Source organism: Lepisosteus oculatus, chromosome 10 (genome assembly GCF_040954835.1).
Source record: "Lepisosteus oculatus isolate fLepOcu1 chromosome 10, fLepOcu1.hap2, whole genome shotgun sequence".
NCBI classification, from domain to species: Eukaryota; Metazoa; Chordata; class Actinopteri; order Semionotiformes; family Lepisosteidae; genus Lepisosteus; species Lepisosteus oculatus.
Window position 1 is genome coordinate 41667385 of NC_090705.1, and position 14041 is coordinate 41681425.

The 14041-nt window shown below is 41.5% G+C and overlaps 2 protein-coding genes across 2 annotated transcripts; one reads left to right on the top strand and one right to left on the bottom strand.

The window, feature by feature from the left end:
- Positions 1–1861: 1861 nt before the first annotated feature.
- eaf1 (ELL associated factor 1) lies at positions 1862–7127 on the bottom strand. The gene is made up of 6 exons (XM_006635533.3): positions 6874–7127; positions 5804–5898; positions 5345–5481; positions 4987–5153; positions 3771–3971; positions 1862–3398 (listed from the first exon to the last, which is right to left on the bottom strand). The coding sequence occupies exons 1-6, from the start codon at positions 6971–6973 to the stop codon at positions 3352–3354; spliced, it is 747 nt and encodes a 248-aa protein (XP_006635596.1). The 5' UTR covers positions 6974–7127; the 3' UTR covers positions 1862–3351.
- Positions 7128–7512: 385 nt separating this feature from the next.
- Positions 7513–12347, top strand: mettl6 (methyltransferase 6, methylcytidine). The gene is made up of 5 exons (XM_006635605.3): positions 7513–8286; positions 9630–9764; positions 10974–11144; positions 11425–11566; positions 11855–12347. Exons 1-5 carry the CDS (start codon positions 7948–7950, stop codon positions 11992–11994), a joined length of 927 nt encoding a protein of 308 aa, XP_006635668.3. The 5' UTR covers positions 7513–7947; the 3' UTR covers positions 11995–12347.
- Positions 12348–14041: the final 1694 nt, after the last annotated feature.

Genomic DNA, 14041 nt, shown 5'->3' on the forward strand with positions numbered 1-14041 from the left:
AGACGAGGAATATCCAGGCAGCTAGAGAAGAGAGCGAAAAGCGAGTGTGCTCCGACTTCAGCCGTCTAGCCAAACGCACGGTGGTTCTTGTTGTAACAGTTTTTCCCAGAAGATCTGGTCTGGGCTTTTTCTGTGAGCTCCAGTTGCAAGTGAATATGATACAATTGTTACAGTTTAAAATAGGAACAAATGTTTCCTGCCTTCTTGGGGCAGTTATGTTTCTTGAAAATGTTACGCATTCCTGTATTAGCACATCAACAGTGCAGTGGAGCTCTTCAGTAGTTTCTGCTTGTGCTGAGCCTCCTTTATATGACATTTGGTATGTGGGAACGCAGGAGGCTGCTTATCATTCCTTACCACGGGGCGCTGCAGAGGATGAGAAGTTCAAAACAGGGGATGAAATCATAAACGAAAAGAACTGATGTGTTTTACCACCTAATCCTGTTTTTATGCGATTCAGTGCAATGTCCTATCTGTCCTGGTCCAGTCCCACACGTCAAATGCAACTGTTAGACTACATAACAAATGCTACAAACTAGAGGAGGTCATTCAGCACATCTAGATCGTTTGCTAGTTGATAGTTAATTGATCACAGGATCCCGTCCAGCAGAGTTTTGAAAGAACCCGGGGCATCGGCTTCGACAACACAACTGGGTGGCTTGTTCCACACTCCCACAACCTTACAAATGAAGCTTTACTACTGCTTTATACCATAATTATATTAGCATAATTAAAATGTGAGCTTTTGACTATATTTCTTCACGTTTTATTTGCTTATTTCTTGGTTCCCCATGTTGTTTAGAAGGTGTGACCGATGTGAATACCTCATGCTGCTGCAGACACACATGGTCACATGCGTTGAAACACAGTATTGCAATCAGGGCTGCAACATTCCTCTGATCGCCTGTAACACAGCTCACTCGGAAGGAGATGTTACATAATACAGGACACAGGGCATTCTGTGCCTCCAGCTGCATGCTACCATTTATGGCTGTAATACCACAGCAAGTAACTAGATTCTTCTTATTAATCTCCTAGGAATTGTAAAATAGAAAGAGCCTGGAAGAAATACGGTTTACAAAATTCTGCATAAAGACAAAAATGAAGAAATGGCAACTGATGATATGCACACAACAACAGGAATTTAGAGCCGGGTTCTGCGTTCATTCAAACTGAGAGTGGTAGGTCACAGCACAACACAGCTGTTGCTATAGCAAGAAAGGGAGATTGACCTAGCTTAACTAAGATCTAAATCTGCCCACCGCCACGCACACAGCCCTTGCTGGTGTTGAGTGACAGAGTGATTAACCCCAACTCATTTCAGTTATCTGGGATGCCAAACCTGGCTGTAACATTACTAGAAAACTCCATTTAATTTTATAGCGGAACAAAGCTTTTTACTTTTTTTGATTAATTAACAACAGGAAATAAACATTAAACAGGAACCAAGTCAAGGATTTGTTTAATACTGGTCCTGTCCATGTTAAATACTTCTTTGTGAAATGACTAGCAATAAGGTGCTAAAGAAGACCTAAGACCAACTGGTGGTGGCAGCTTTATGTTATGGGACTGGTTCTCATCAGCAGGGACTGGCTTGTCAACAGATGGAGATGGAGAGGGTGAGTTCTAATGCAATCAGTATTTTATTTTTATTTTTTTAATTTCTTTCATTCATGAAAGTGTTTAGTTGGGGCATTCATGTTTTGAGTAAAAGCATTCACGTCAAACAATGTGTCACTTGTAATTCAACAAAATGAGACAACATCTGAAAGGGATGGTTACTTTTGCAAAGCACTGTATGAAAACATTTCTTAACTAGAAGTACTTTTTTCTGAAATATTTAGAAATAATACAGAGGGCCTTTTTTGATCTCCCCAGAAAAGTTTCAAAGTTTAATAAAGATACAGTGCTTGAAGTGCAAAACACATGTAAAGAATTAACAATAATAAGCACACAAAAATTACTACACAATTTTACAAATCTGGCCAGAAGAGTATTAACTAGATATGATACATTGTTCATGTACAGGATATATCAAACTGAAGTCACTTTTGTAGTTAAATAACTGTGTTTGTTTTTTTCCTTTGTTATTTAAATGTCAACTGTACCCCTGTGCTTTTCCTTTCCATTTAAAGAATGTGTTAGTAGCTGTCTGGCTTATATACACAATATTAAGAGAATAAAACTCTCTTTAAAAGTAACTTCTCTTTCCACTCTGCTCCTATTTAATATATTTCCAATATTCTGAACTACACATTTTAACACTTTTGTCAACAGAATTGTTTACCGATAATCATTCAAACACAGCTTCTCTTTCTCTAAAATAATTGATTATGCATTTTGAACAAATAAATTAAGTGACCAAGGATTTGGACCCAACCACAAATTGCAGGTCTTGTACTTGAGTGTGGGTTGCTATTGGTAAGAAGCTGAGGTATCTGTCAAGCCACAGGTGCAATTAAACACCAAGTCTGCAGTTCAAAAGTAATGGGTGGAACTGCTACGAACAAAGGCAAATAAGCAAAGGAAGTTTCATATGTTAAATGTTTCATTTCACCATTTTAGATGCTGGCACCAGTCTTTTTTTAAAGTATTTTTTCCTATTATGTACGTTGTTATACTCAAGCACACTTGAAAATCAACCTGACTACACTCAGGACACCCTAACTGCTCCATCAGGATTTATTTTCAGGAAGGAAACGGGAAAAGAATGTGATGTTACGTGCTGTTCTGTGGAACAACCCCGGGTTCAGGAAACTCTCATGCACAATGTTCAGAGCTCGGTCATTTCAGGGACTAGTGTGGCTGTTAATTCACAAAAACTGAGCAGTTTTAACATGCAGTTTAATAATGACATGTTAAAACGAAGGGGTTCAAAAAACAACATAGATTTATGTGATATTTCTTCTGTGGGGCATGTTCATGTATAAAAATTAAGAGCTTAATTTTGCTGATACTGATATAACACAAGTCCAGCAGCACAGTGTTCTAGGCTGTTAGTAAAGGCTTTAGACTTTCATGAGAAAAAAAGAATGATTTTTTTCTTTCCAGATATATATATATATTCTATTCCCTTATAATGTTATATGGGTATAAAGACACAGTGGACAAAAATAAATATAAAATCCTTATGTATGTATTCATAATATCACTACTTGCAAACTCTTCTCATGTTAGAAGATTGCGTCTAAAGATAATGAATTACATACGTAAGAAAATACAATCTAAAACACTTCCGGGTTGGACAGGCTTGTGTGATATTAAAATACACTAAAATCAGGCCGTAAAAACATATCCTCGTGGTAATCCTCGCTTGGACTCAAGTCGCTGCGATGAGAGAGGACCCAGGGCTCAGTCGTCACTGTCACTTCCAGATTCACTGAGCTGCAGGTCATTTCCTAAGGCAAAAAACAACACATTACTCCACGGGGACTGCTGGGACTTCAACATCCCGATTCATTTCTCTGTCAGTTTTAGTTGTTAATATCGCTTAGTCCAATCAAGTCCTGTTGAAAATCCAGTGTTATCCAGACTTTGTTTCTTTAATCTTTCACAGATAATCCTTAAACATCTCTGGCAGGACTGTGAAAAAACAGGAGCTACTGTATAGGTTGGGTGTTAATGCCGAAACCTAAGTGCATTGCTTAGCAGAAGGCTGCTTATTTCCCTCTGTTTTATGACATGATAGCTCAGGCGGATGGAAAGCTCCTGTGATTCCTGCAGGAACAGGAAGTCCAGGTGCTTATCGAAGCAGGCCCCGGCGTACTCACTCAGCGTGCTCATGAGCTGGTGGCTGCCCTGCGGCCGGCCCGTGCCGTTGCGGGCGCCGTGCCGTGGCTGGGGGTCCTCCTGCTCCCCGGCGCTGCTGGAGCTGTCGTCCTCGCTGCCCGACGAGCTGCCCGAGTCCGAGGAGCTGCTGCCCCCGCTGCTGCTGCTCATCTGCTCGATGATCTCCACCTCCGCGCGCAGCTCTGCACGGGCGGGAGCACCGACACCGACACTTCCTTCTCTGCCCTCTGACGCGCCCGCGGGCCGCAGAGCGGCAGAGTGCCCCTACCACACTCTACTGGCAGTACAAAAAGAATGAGGACCCGAAAAGGCTAAACCTGAACTGTTTCCCTCCGTACACCTGAGTGCTGCTCTTCTATATTCCCTTGAGAAACAGGAATCTATGAGTAAAAAAAGTCCTGGTATTACTCACCTTCTAAGATAATAATAGATCACCTTCCCTTCAGCACGTTTGTCTCAGTAATGAACAAATGTATATACGCAGACTGTTAGTGCACACATGAACCAGACTCTGGGACAGGACTGCAGTGATCAGACAGTATATTGAGATACTCAAGAGGGGGAGGAGCCGGAGCCTGCAGCTGGGGACAGGGGGGTCTGCCCTGCCCTGCCCTGCCCAGATTTCTAGGATGAGGCAATGTGGACAAGAATGAACAGCATTGTTTCCCTTTAGTTAGATGTTTCTTTTCAAGCACTGGTATTCATGTAGCAGGGTGTGGCTGACAGGCCCTCTCTGGACTTCGACAGTCAAACTGCCGATACAGCTTGAGTGGGTGACTACAGAGCCTTAGAGTATGGTCACACTTTTTGTCCTCATTGCTGGATCAATTTATTTATTTTTTGCACAGCAATATCCACAATTTTTTAATGCAAGACACATCCCTACGCATTAATTAACCCCGACAAAGCAGCACAAACCCGTGACCACCTGAGGTGAACACACAGTCACTGCAGACAGAAGGCATTTCAGTCCGGGTTCGAGCCCAGTGCCTATGTGCTGAGTGACTGCAGCCCAATCTGTAACCCCAAAGGCTTTATCAGAGTTTGTATCAGAGAACAGGCAAACAATCCTGAAAAAGGAAACTCTTTTGTGTTGTGGCCACTGATCATGAAGGACCCACCTGCCCAACGGATAAATTGTTTTTGGCTAATCCTGCAAATAAAGGTTACAATACAGAATCTTCAATGGGCACCTACCTCTCTTAATGTCATCCAGCTGGGGCTCGGGGGAGGGGTTGTCTTTAGTAGGGGAGGTTTTAGCCCCGACGCCAGGCTTGGTCGGAGCTCTGAACTGTGCGGGAGGCTGAGTTGCCCGTACTGACTGCTGTTCTATTCTTGCCTGTATTTTACTGCTGCCTTCCGCTCTGAAACCGAACAGCAAGATGATTTAAACACAACAGCACAGAATAATTTAATTTGCCGTCACGGTACACTGTAAGCAAGAGTGTTATCTGCTCTTTAAACAAAACACTTCGACATTTGGCTTTGAGGTGCATTATGAATTAACTGTTTAACGTCTTTTCGGGCACTGTATATTTTGTTACATGGCTCTTACCTGGTTTTCTTCACTTGTATGCTGCTGCTGAGTTTCTCCAGCATGAACTCCCCTGTGTCATGGTTGATGATCAGCACGCAGTCTTTTTGATATGGTCTTTTGTTACCTTTGAACACAGTCATTGGTGGTGTGGAGCCCTTGAAATGGGAAAAAAACCCCACAACAACAACAACACAACTTTAATTTAGAAAATGTTATACACACCGTAATAAATTCTATTCTACATCAATATTTTAAAGTAAGACTCTCCCAAGTTTTGACATAATTTCAATTTTTCAGTAAAAAGTTAATAATTTACAACTTTACCGACTTCTAGAGATCAGTTTAAGAAAAAGAAATTCATTTTAGAATCAAGAGATCTGGAATCAGCAGCCATGCATTAAATTAACCACTAACGACCACTACAAACTACATTTTAGGTCTGTAGCCTGATGAGCCATGGTGAAGACTGGGCTTTACCGGAATGTGAGGTAGAGTGATAGTGACTTCATCTCCTTTGCCTACTTGGAGCTCCCCTTCGCAAGATGTGTCGATGGACGCTGGTTTAAAGTCATCTGGGGAGCACAGGATGCGGAATGAATTCTGACAGCCATCTGCGATGTTTGCACTTTCATTCCAAAACGTTTCTCGCACCAAAGAAAGAAAACCTTTCTCCTCGCCCCATCACACCACCCATCCATCTTGTAACGGGGAAGCCGGAGCCGATCCCAGCCAGCAAGGGGTGCGAGGCAGGGCACACCCTGGGTGGGACACCAGTTCATCGCAGATCACAGACACACATGCTCGCACCTGTGCCGGTTTCCCCACAATACCCAGAGGAAACCCACATGAGCAGGGGGAACATGCAAACTCCACCAAGACAGAAGCCCAGGTTCAGAACACACATACAGTAGCACCAAGCCTTTACAGCCAGTAGCTGTTATCTGAGACTGTGTATAAGTCTTCAGTTATCCAGAGTACACCTGTAGTGCGCTCATCTGTATGCAGGGTATTGGCTGGAGTAACTGTGGGTGAAACACCTTGCTCAAAGGTACAACAGCAGCATCACGTTCAGGGTTTGAACCTACACTCCTTTCTAGAATCACATCACACAGCTGCCTTGGTCGAGTTTAACTGATTAGTAAATACAATAATTATAAAATCATATCCATGGAGATCATTCTCCTTATTTAACAATACAGCCCATAAAGAAAGGAGTATAATTAAAAAAAAATATTCTATCATGTTTACATCTTACCTTCTTACCCAATATACTTATGCTCTGAAAATGACAAAAAATCAGGATTCCAACTTTTAGACGTTCTAAATTCACGAGGAGCCACCAAAGAAATCCCTTTCTGAATTCACAGCGTACTAATTTTACTCCCTAACCTTTCCGTTCCCCAAGATAGGTATTATCACTGCACATACGTGTAATTAGCCCCACAAGTAAACAACATTTAGAGCCTTTATAACGTCTAAAACGTTGCTGAGACTTCGTGTGTTAACAACAGGATTATTGTGAATAAACGTAAAAGTTTCACACTTACACCTGATGGTGTGAAATGATGATTTCGGACGCTTTTCAAAGCTCTCTCCGAGCTTCAGGACATGCTCTTTGTCTAACAACGGGTTAGAACTCCCATTCATGTTTCCAGTTTCAATGTCCGATTCACATTAATAAAAAAATAAATAAAACATGCAGCGGCACACACGTTTAAAAAAAGTCGTGGGACATAAAACCAGATTGTAGGATTCCCAGTTGCAGGAGGCCGAGCATAACAAACACTCCTCTTCCTGTTTGTGTCCGACACACAAATGTCGCCGATGACAACATCGAGACCAAACTGGAAAACTGGAAGTTTCAACGTCATGAGAATTAACTGATAATAAAGGCAATTTTTAAAAACTTGAACATCTTCATGATTTGTGTTTGTATAATCTAATTGCGAGTGCGTTGCACAAAAAACCAATTTTGAACATTTACCTACAAAGACAATTTAATTATTCAGTTTCATATCCATAACACGGGAAAAGTACTGCAACTGTAATACGGAAATAAAGTAAACTGAATTACAGCAATACAATATAAACAACAAGTTTTTTTTTGCAAAATCATCAATCAAAATAATGCAGGAACGCAATATTTTTAGTTGGTTTAACACGGATTAAATTAATCGACGGAAAGGATGTTTTAGTTGTAATATTCCGGGTGGAATTTTAACTGGAATAGTTGGACCTCAGTTTTTACGCATTCATGTTTAAAATATGTTATATGGAGTAACTGTACAAAATAACTATTATGGAGCAAAAAAGCAAATGTTGCGTCCCCGTTCGTACAGTTGCTTTCAAAATACGACTGGTTAACTGAGGCACGTGTAAGAATTTGACACGTTTAATACTGCGTACAATTTTAAGATTATTTTATACGGGTAACCCATTCATTCCCATAATTTTAGAAAATGCAGTTGCACACTGTATGTGTTTTGTTTTCTTCAAGTTCAATTGAGTCTTTGCGATAGAACGATTAGCTGTTTTTTTTTTGTTTTTGTGTTGCAAATTTCTGTTTCCTTCGGTTTTATTTTTATTTTTTTTTGTAGTTTGTGCAAAAAAAAAAACTCTGTATGCCACTTAGGATGGAGGGCATAGACTCTGAAGATGCCTGCGGTCCACAAGGCGACAGTGCAAGTCCTTCAACTGGGACACAGTTAGCTGGGCTTGCGGACTCTGAGGTGTCTGCGGCAGTATTCCAGAGAAAGGAACACTGTGCAAGGGCTCTGTCACCGGAGGAGAGGGCGAAACTGAAAGGAGACCAATGTTTAGTGTCGGACTTCAAACAGCAGAAGCTCGAGAAGGAGGCACAGAGAAACTGGGACTTGTTCTACAAAAGAAACAGTACAAACTTTTTCAAAGACAGGCACTGGACCACAAGAGAGTTTGAGGAGCTCCAAGCGTGCAGAGAGGTATGGCAGGTGGATTTGTGTCCTTATAACAATATAATAATAAACTCCATTTTATATGGCGCCTTTAAAGGTGGCTTCTCAAAGCACTTTACAGAATGGCAACAACAATAAATAAAAAGAATACACAAGATAAAACACAATTACAATATACAGAGGAGACTGTGGATGGTGGAACTATGAAAAGCAGAAGCAGAGGGGTAAAGAATGGAACCAGTTAACTAAAGGCTCTTCTAAAGAAGAAGGTTTTGAGTCTGGATTTAAAGGAGTTTAGAGAAGGTGACTCTCTGATATCCTTAGGGAGAGAGTTCCAGAGCTTGGGGGCATAACAGGAGAAGGCCCTGTCACCCATACAATGTAGATGGGCTTGGGGGACAGTAAGGAGGGCACAATTAGAAGAGCGAAGGTTGCGAGGTGGGGAGTAGGGCGATAATAGTTCAGACAGGTACTGAGGTGCCAAGCCAAGCAGAGCCTTATAGGTGAGCATGAGGATTTTAAAGTCCACACGGAATTTGACAGGAAGCCAGTGCAAGGACTCCAGGATAGGAGTAATATGATCACTTGCTCTAGACCTGGTCAGGATTCTGGCTGCTGAATTTTGGACATACAGGAGTTTGTACCCCAGCGAGTAGAGCATTACAGCAGTCAATTCGAGAGAACACAAATATGTTGATCAGCTTTGTGTCCTTGAGGCCAAAGCAATAATATCAGCTCGAAGTTTGATGCTGCGTTTTAATTGTTCCTTGTGTGTTCAACCCTGATCTTCATCAAAGTAAAGTGAGATGCTTGGAGTGTAGGGGTAGTCAGCCTTGCGTCCCATTACAGAACTTTAAACCTTCCAATTAATTGCTTCTGAATTGTTTATTTACCCCAGTTGAAGATTGGATTGATAATTAAGCATAAAGTGGAGGACAATTGACTACCACATTATAGGTTTATTCAACTTGTAAATCATTGCATATATATCATTACATACTTTTGTCTTTGTAAAAGATCCATTTTAGAACTTGTCCTTAAGACTGATAAGGCAGACTCATTGAGGTCATGTGTATTGACAATTCCTGGTTGTTCCGTTTCAGAATATTAATTCAGTCAATGTAGAATGACAAGGAAGGTTAATTTACATTATTGGCTTTGTTGGGCCTGTAATAAATGCCATATGGTTTTGGTTTTGGTTTATGGAAATTGTAGAAATCTTATGCCTTCTATCCTTCAGTGTAAAGTTACCATCTCTTAATGTGGTATTCATGAGCAGCCAATGAGGCAAAGTATTTTTTTCCCCACAAAATTCATTGAAAACTAAAAACGTCAGTATTTATATTCCTATTAACATTTGTGTGTTTCAGTTTGAGGCTCAAAAACTGATCCTGTTAGAAGCTGGCTGTGGAGTTGGAAATTGTATATTCCCACTGTTGGAAGAAGATCTCAATATCTTTGTGTATGCTTGTGACTTTTCCCCAAGGGCAGTGGAGTTTGTGAAAGTAAGTAAACTGGAAGAAATATTTATAGTCTTATATTTTTTGCTGATTCAGAACCCACTGGCAGTTCAGACAATGAATGTCAATTGGACATATTAAATGTGGAAACCTTTATTTATTTTTTAATTTAACCTGAAAATGTTTTAATGCATTGTTATGTGGTTTTTGTTAATTTGTCTTTGAGATTTGTCCTGTTTTTAGTTTTGTGAAGTGCTGGAATGCCTCAGCATCAAGGCCACACTGTAAAAATTGCAATTATTTTGTCTTTCCTGCTAAGTGCCAAATTAAGATGGGATTCATTGTAAGAAGTGTGCGTTTCCCTGCACTGTACGCAATGCGGGTTTAATTAGGTAATGATCTAAAACATTGTTATATCACATGGTCGTCAGCATGACATAGTCACAGGTGATAATGTTTTGCAGTTAACAAAATGTGTACAAACTGTCAGATATTCAAGATGCATAAAGCTTGAATAAATTAAGGACTACAGACTACGCAAGCTGACGCAGCTACCCACCTGAACAATCTCAGAATAAGACTGAAAATACTGCTTCTCATCAAGGAATGAGTTTACTTCTGACTTCAGCAGTGCATTTTTAACTCCCTGTACGGATGTGGCATACACACTCTTTGGAGTCTGTCTTTATCTCAGTTCACAGAACAAAGCTCTGAACACTGGGAGGCCATGTTTTCTGTTCTGTTGCTCCAAGCATTTGTAATGATCTCCCAGCTAATATCAGATCTTGCAAGTCACTCAACACCTTCAAATACTGTCTTAAAACTCACTTTTTTATTTTTACTGTACTCATTTGTGTACAGTTGTCTTAATTATTTTTGTAATGCACTTTGAAATGATGTATCATAAAAAGCACTATACTCCCATTGTGCTCAGACTCTTTTGAAGCATGATAATGTACAATGTTTATCAGTAAACCATCTGAATGTTTTAAAGTAGTTCAGGTGGAGAGCTGCGTCAGCATGTGTAGGCTGCAAAGGAACAAGTAATAGGTTTATTCCATGCTGAAAGGAGAAGAAAGAAAACACAATGTTTCGGCTGTGGAGCCTTCTTCAGGTGGAAGGATTTGGGTGTTCTTCGGGTGTTCCTCACCCCTATAACTTGTTCCTTTGAATATATTAAATATGGCTTAGTGTGAGATCGTGTTTTTCTAGTCTATTATAATGTATCTGTTTGATGCCACTGTTTTAATTCAGCAAAACCCCTTGTACAACGCCGAGAGATGCGAGGCTTTCCAGTGTGACCTGACCAAGGATGAGTTGTCAAAGAATATCCCACTGGAAAGTGTGAATGCTGCCACCCTCATATTCGTGCTGTCTGCTATACACCCAGACAGAATGCGCCTGGCCCTTGAAAACATCTACAGAGTAAGTACAGAAGTGGTCTTCCTCTCAGTGAAGAAAAAGAAGGTTTAAATGGCTCAAGCTAGAATCTTTCTCCATTAAATCTTCTCCATATACAGTGCCTTGCAAAAGTATTCACCCCCCTTGGACTTTTTTACGTTTTATTGTGTTACAGCATGGAACCATGATGTATTTAACTAAGACTTTTTGCCACTCATCAACACAAAGTCCTCTATAATGTCAAAGTTCCACGCTGTAAGACAATATGATATTTTGTTTTGTTTTTCTTCATCGGGGTGGGCAGGTCTTGAAACCAGGGGGCACTGTCTTGTTCAGGGACTACGGACTGCACGATCACGCCATGTTGAGGTTTAAATCCGGGAGCAAGCTTGGAGAGAACTTCTATGTGAGGCAAGATGGTACCAGATCGTTCTTCTTTTCTAAAGGTGAGTAGCAGACATTCTCAAGCCATCGATGCTGTTCTGTCACCCTTTCAACTTCAGGTTCTCTAAAAAAAATTAAAACACATTTTAGTAGCCAAGCCTAAGCAGGGGCAAGATAGGATTTATACAAAAAAGACATAAACACAAAACAAATTTGCTGTACTGTATAGCTATAACTACTACATACATAGTTATATAAAAATAGAAAGAATGAAAGGCTTTCTCTATATGTGATGTTTTATAGTGTGTAAAACCTGCCTTTTATTTTGTTCCTTGTACTTTTCTGTCTAGAGTTCCTGGAGGATCTGTTTACAGCGGTGGGTTACGAGACCCTGGTGAACGAGTACGTCCTCAGAGAAACTGTCAACAAGAGAGAGGGGCTTTGTGTCCCAAGAGTTTTTCTTCAAGGCAAATTCAAGAAGCCACTCTGACAAACAGCCTGATGGTGATGCTGCTACTCGGAAAGAAAAGACTTTGTATCTGAAAAAACCCAGGAGGGATTTTATTTGTGAATTTCTTGGCAGAATTCTAACCGATCTCATTCTTCTGACCAGCATAGGATTTCATGTCCATTTTAAATACAACACTTTACCTGCTTGTGGAAGGGAGCCTTAAGGTTTTCACAGCTCAAGTGATTTTATCTCGGAAAGAAGAATTCTCTATTTAAATTATCTTTTGATGTGTATGCAAAGACCTGTAATGAAACATGTGTATCGTGTTTCCACTGTACTGTTTTTGTTAAATAAAAAAAAAAGCAAGGATAAGAGGATTAAACATCTCACGGATCTTCCAGCACACTGTTGAGCCAGTCTGGAAGATTACAGGGCTAAGGTGTTTCCACAGATGCTGTAAAAGAATGCAGTGTGGAGTAATGGTTAGAACTGTGTTCTCCTGACGGCTGGGACAGGGGTTCAGATCCCTAGAGTCCAGATTGCTCCAGCAAACTCTGCTCTGTCGATATCGAATTTTGATGTTCAATGATGTTTTTAGCATTTTTTAGGTTATTTGATGTGCTACAAGTATCTGCAGAAAACAAGGCAAGGTGTGGGTCATCTTTGTCCAGGCAGAAAGGTACTTTATATATTCTCATCCTTGAACTCTAAATCTCAGCACACACCTTTTTCCTTCCTGGTGATATCCACAAGGAATTCTGTGTGCCCGAGCTGTGGTGTTTGTGATGTGCGTTTTCCTTCCCAGTAACTCGTGGTCTGGCTGTCATGCCTCCAGAGCCCGGGATAGGGCTTTTTTTGGGACGCGTCTAGTCCTGTCGTCCTGTCTGGCACCACTGGTGCCTCTTGCTCGCAGTGAAATGTCACATCCTCGATTATGTCCTTCCTGTTCAGACAGGTTTCGGATGCAAGGCCAGTTCGATATTCCTTTAGAGGATGTGCATTACAGGACGGGAGTATGAAAGCTGAGAGAAGGAGCAGGGCATATTACTCCCAGGCGGCAGGAGACGCTGAAACATGTGTTTTTAGTTGCCTGGTTGACTGTATGAGTCCAGTTTAGAAAATCATTTCCATGGTCTAAAGTTGAAATGAAGCCCCACACAACCTGTCAGTTTCAGTCTTCATTTTGAATGGCTGTCTTGGACTCTGAGTGGGAAGCCCAGTGGGTAAGTGCCAGTACTCATGCAGACAGTGCTGCTGTACCCCTGAGAGAGGCACTGTACCCCAGTGGCTCCAGCCCGCCCAGCTGTGTAAATGGGGGACTGGCACTGCTGGGAGTAATCCCTGATTTTCTCTCCCGTCCTGGGGGATGTCACTTGCTCTTGCTCTACTCTGCTTAACCCTCCAGAAACCAGGATGAGCTCCGCCCTGATGCGCCCCTGCAGCTCAAATATGGAAATTGCCTACCTACCGTTGGCACAAGAATCAACACACTCTGTTACATACACAAGCAAATTATTGGTGAACTTTTTGTAGGGATAGGAAGTGATTGGGAATGGACCGTTTTCGGATGTGTACAGTAATTGATCCAGCTCACAGATTCAACCAGAAAATCGAACGTGAGCTTGTGGTGGAGACTGAAGTACGTTTATGCCGGAAGTACAGTAGATCGTGTAGGAAAGTAGGGAAGGAAGAGGTGGGGAGTTGGAATGCTTTACATCCTGTTGTATCGGGATTTGTTGGAGAACAAGTCCAGTATGACATCAAATCAAATTGCTTTGCTGCCACTTTAGGGACCTTCAGCAGAGGTACACAAACTTTCAGTCTGGCCCTTGTCCTGCCCTCAGATTTGTCGTCTCAGGTAAAGAGGTTGTAGCTGCGGGCTGTGTGAGCTGAGCTGAAAGTCTGGGGTCTAGTCGGGGAGAAAAGTGTGGTCCAGCCAAGTGTGCAGCAGGACCACTCAGTGCAAGCAGGGCTTGAAGTTCGTGGTGAACAAGGGAGCTGCTGACTAAAGCAGGTCTCTCTGCGCCAGAAGCTCACGGCACAGCTGCAGGGAGAAGGCGTTGCCTCCATGATCATGACACATTAA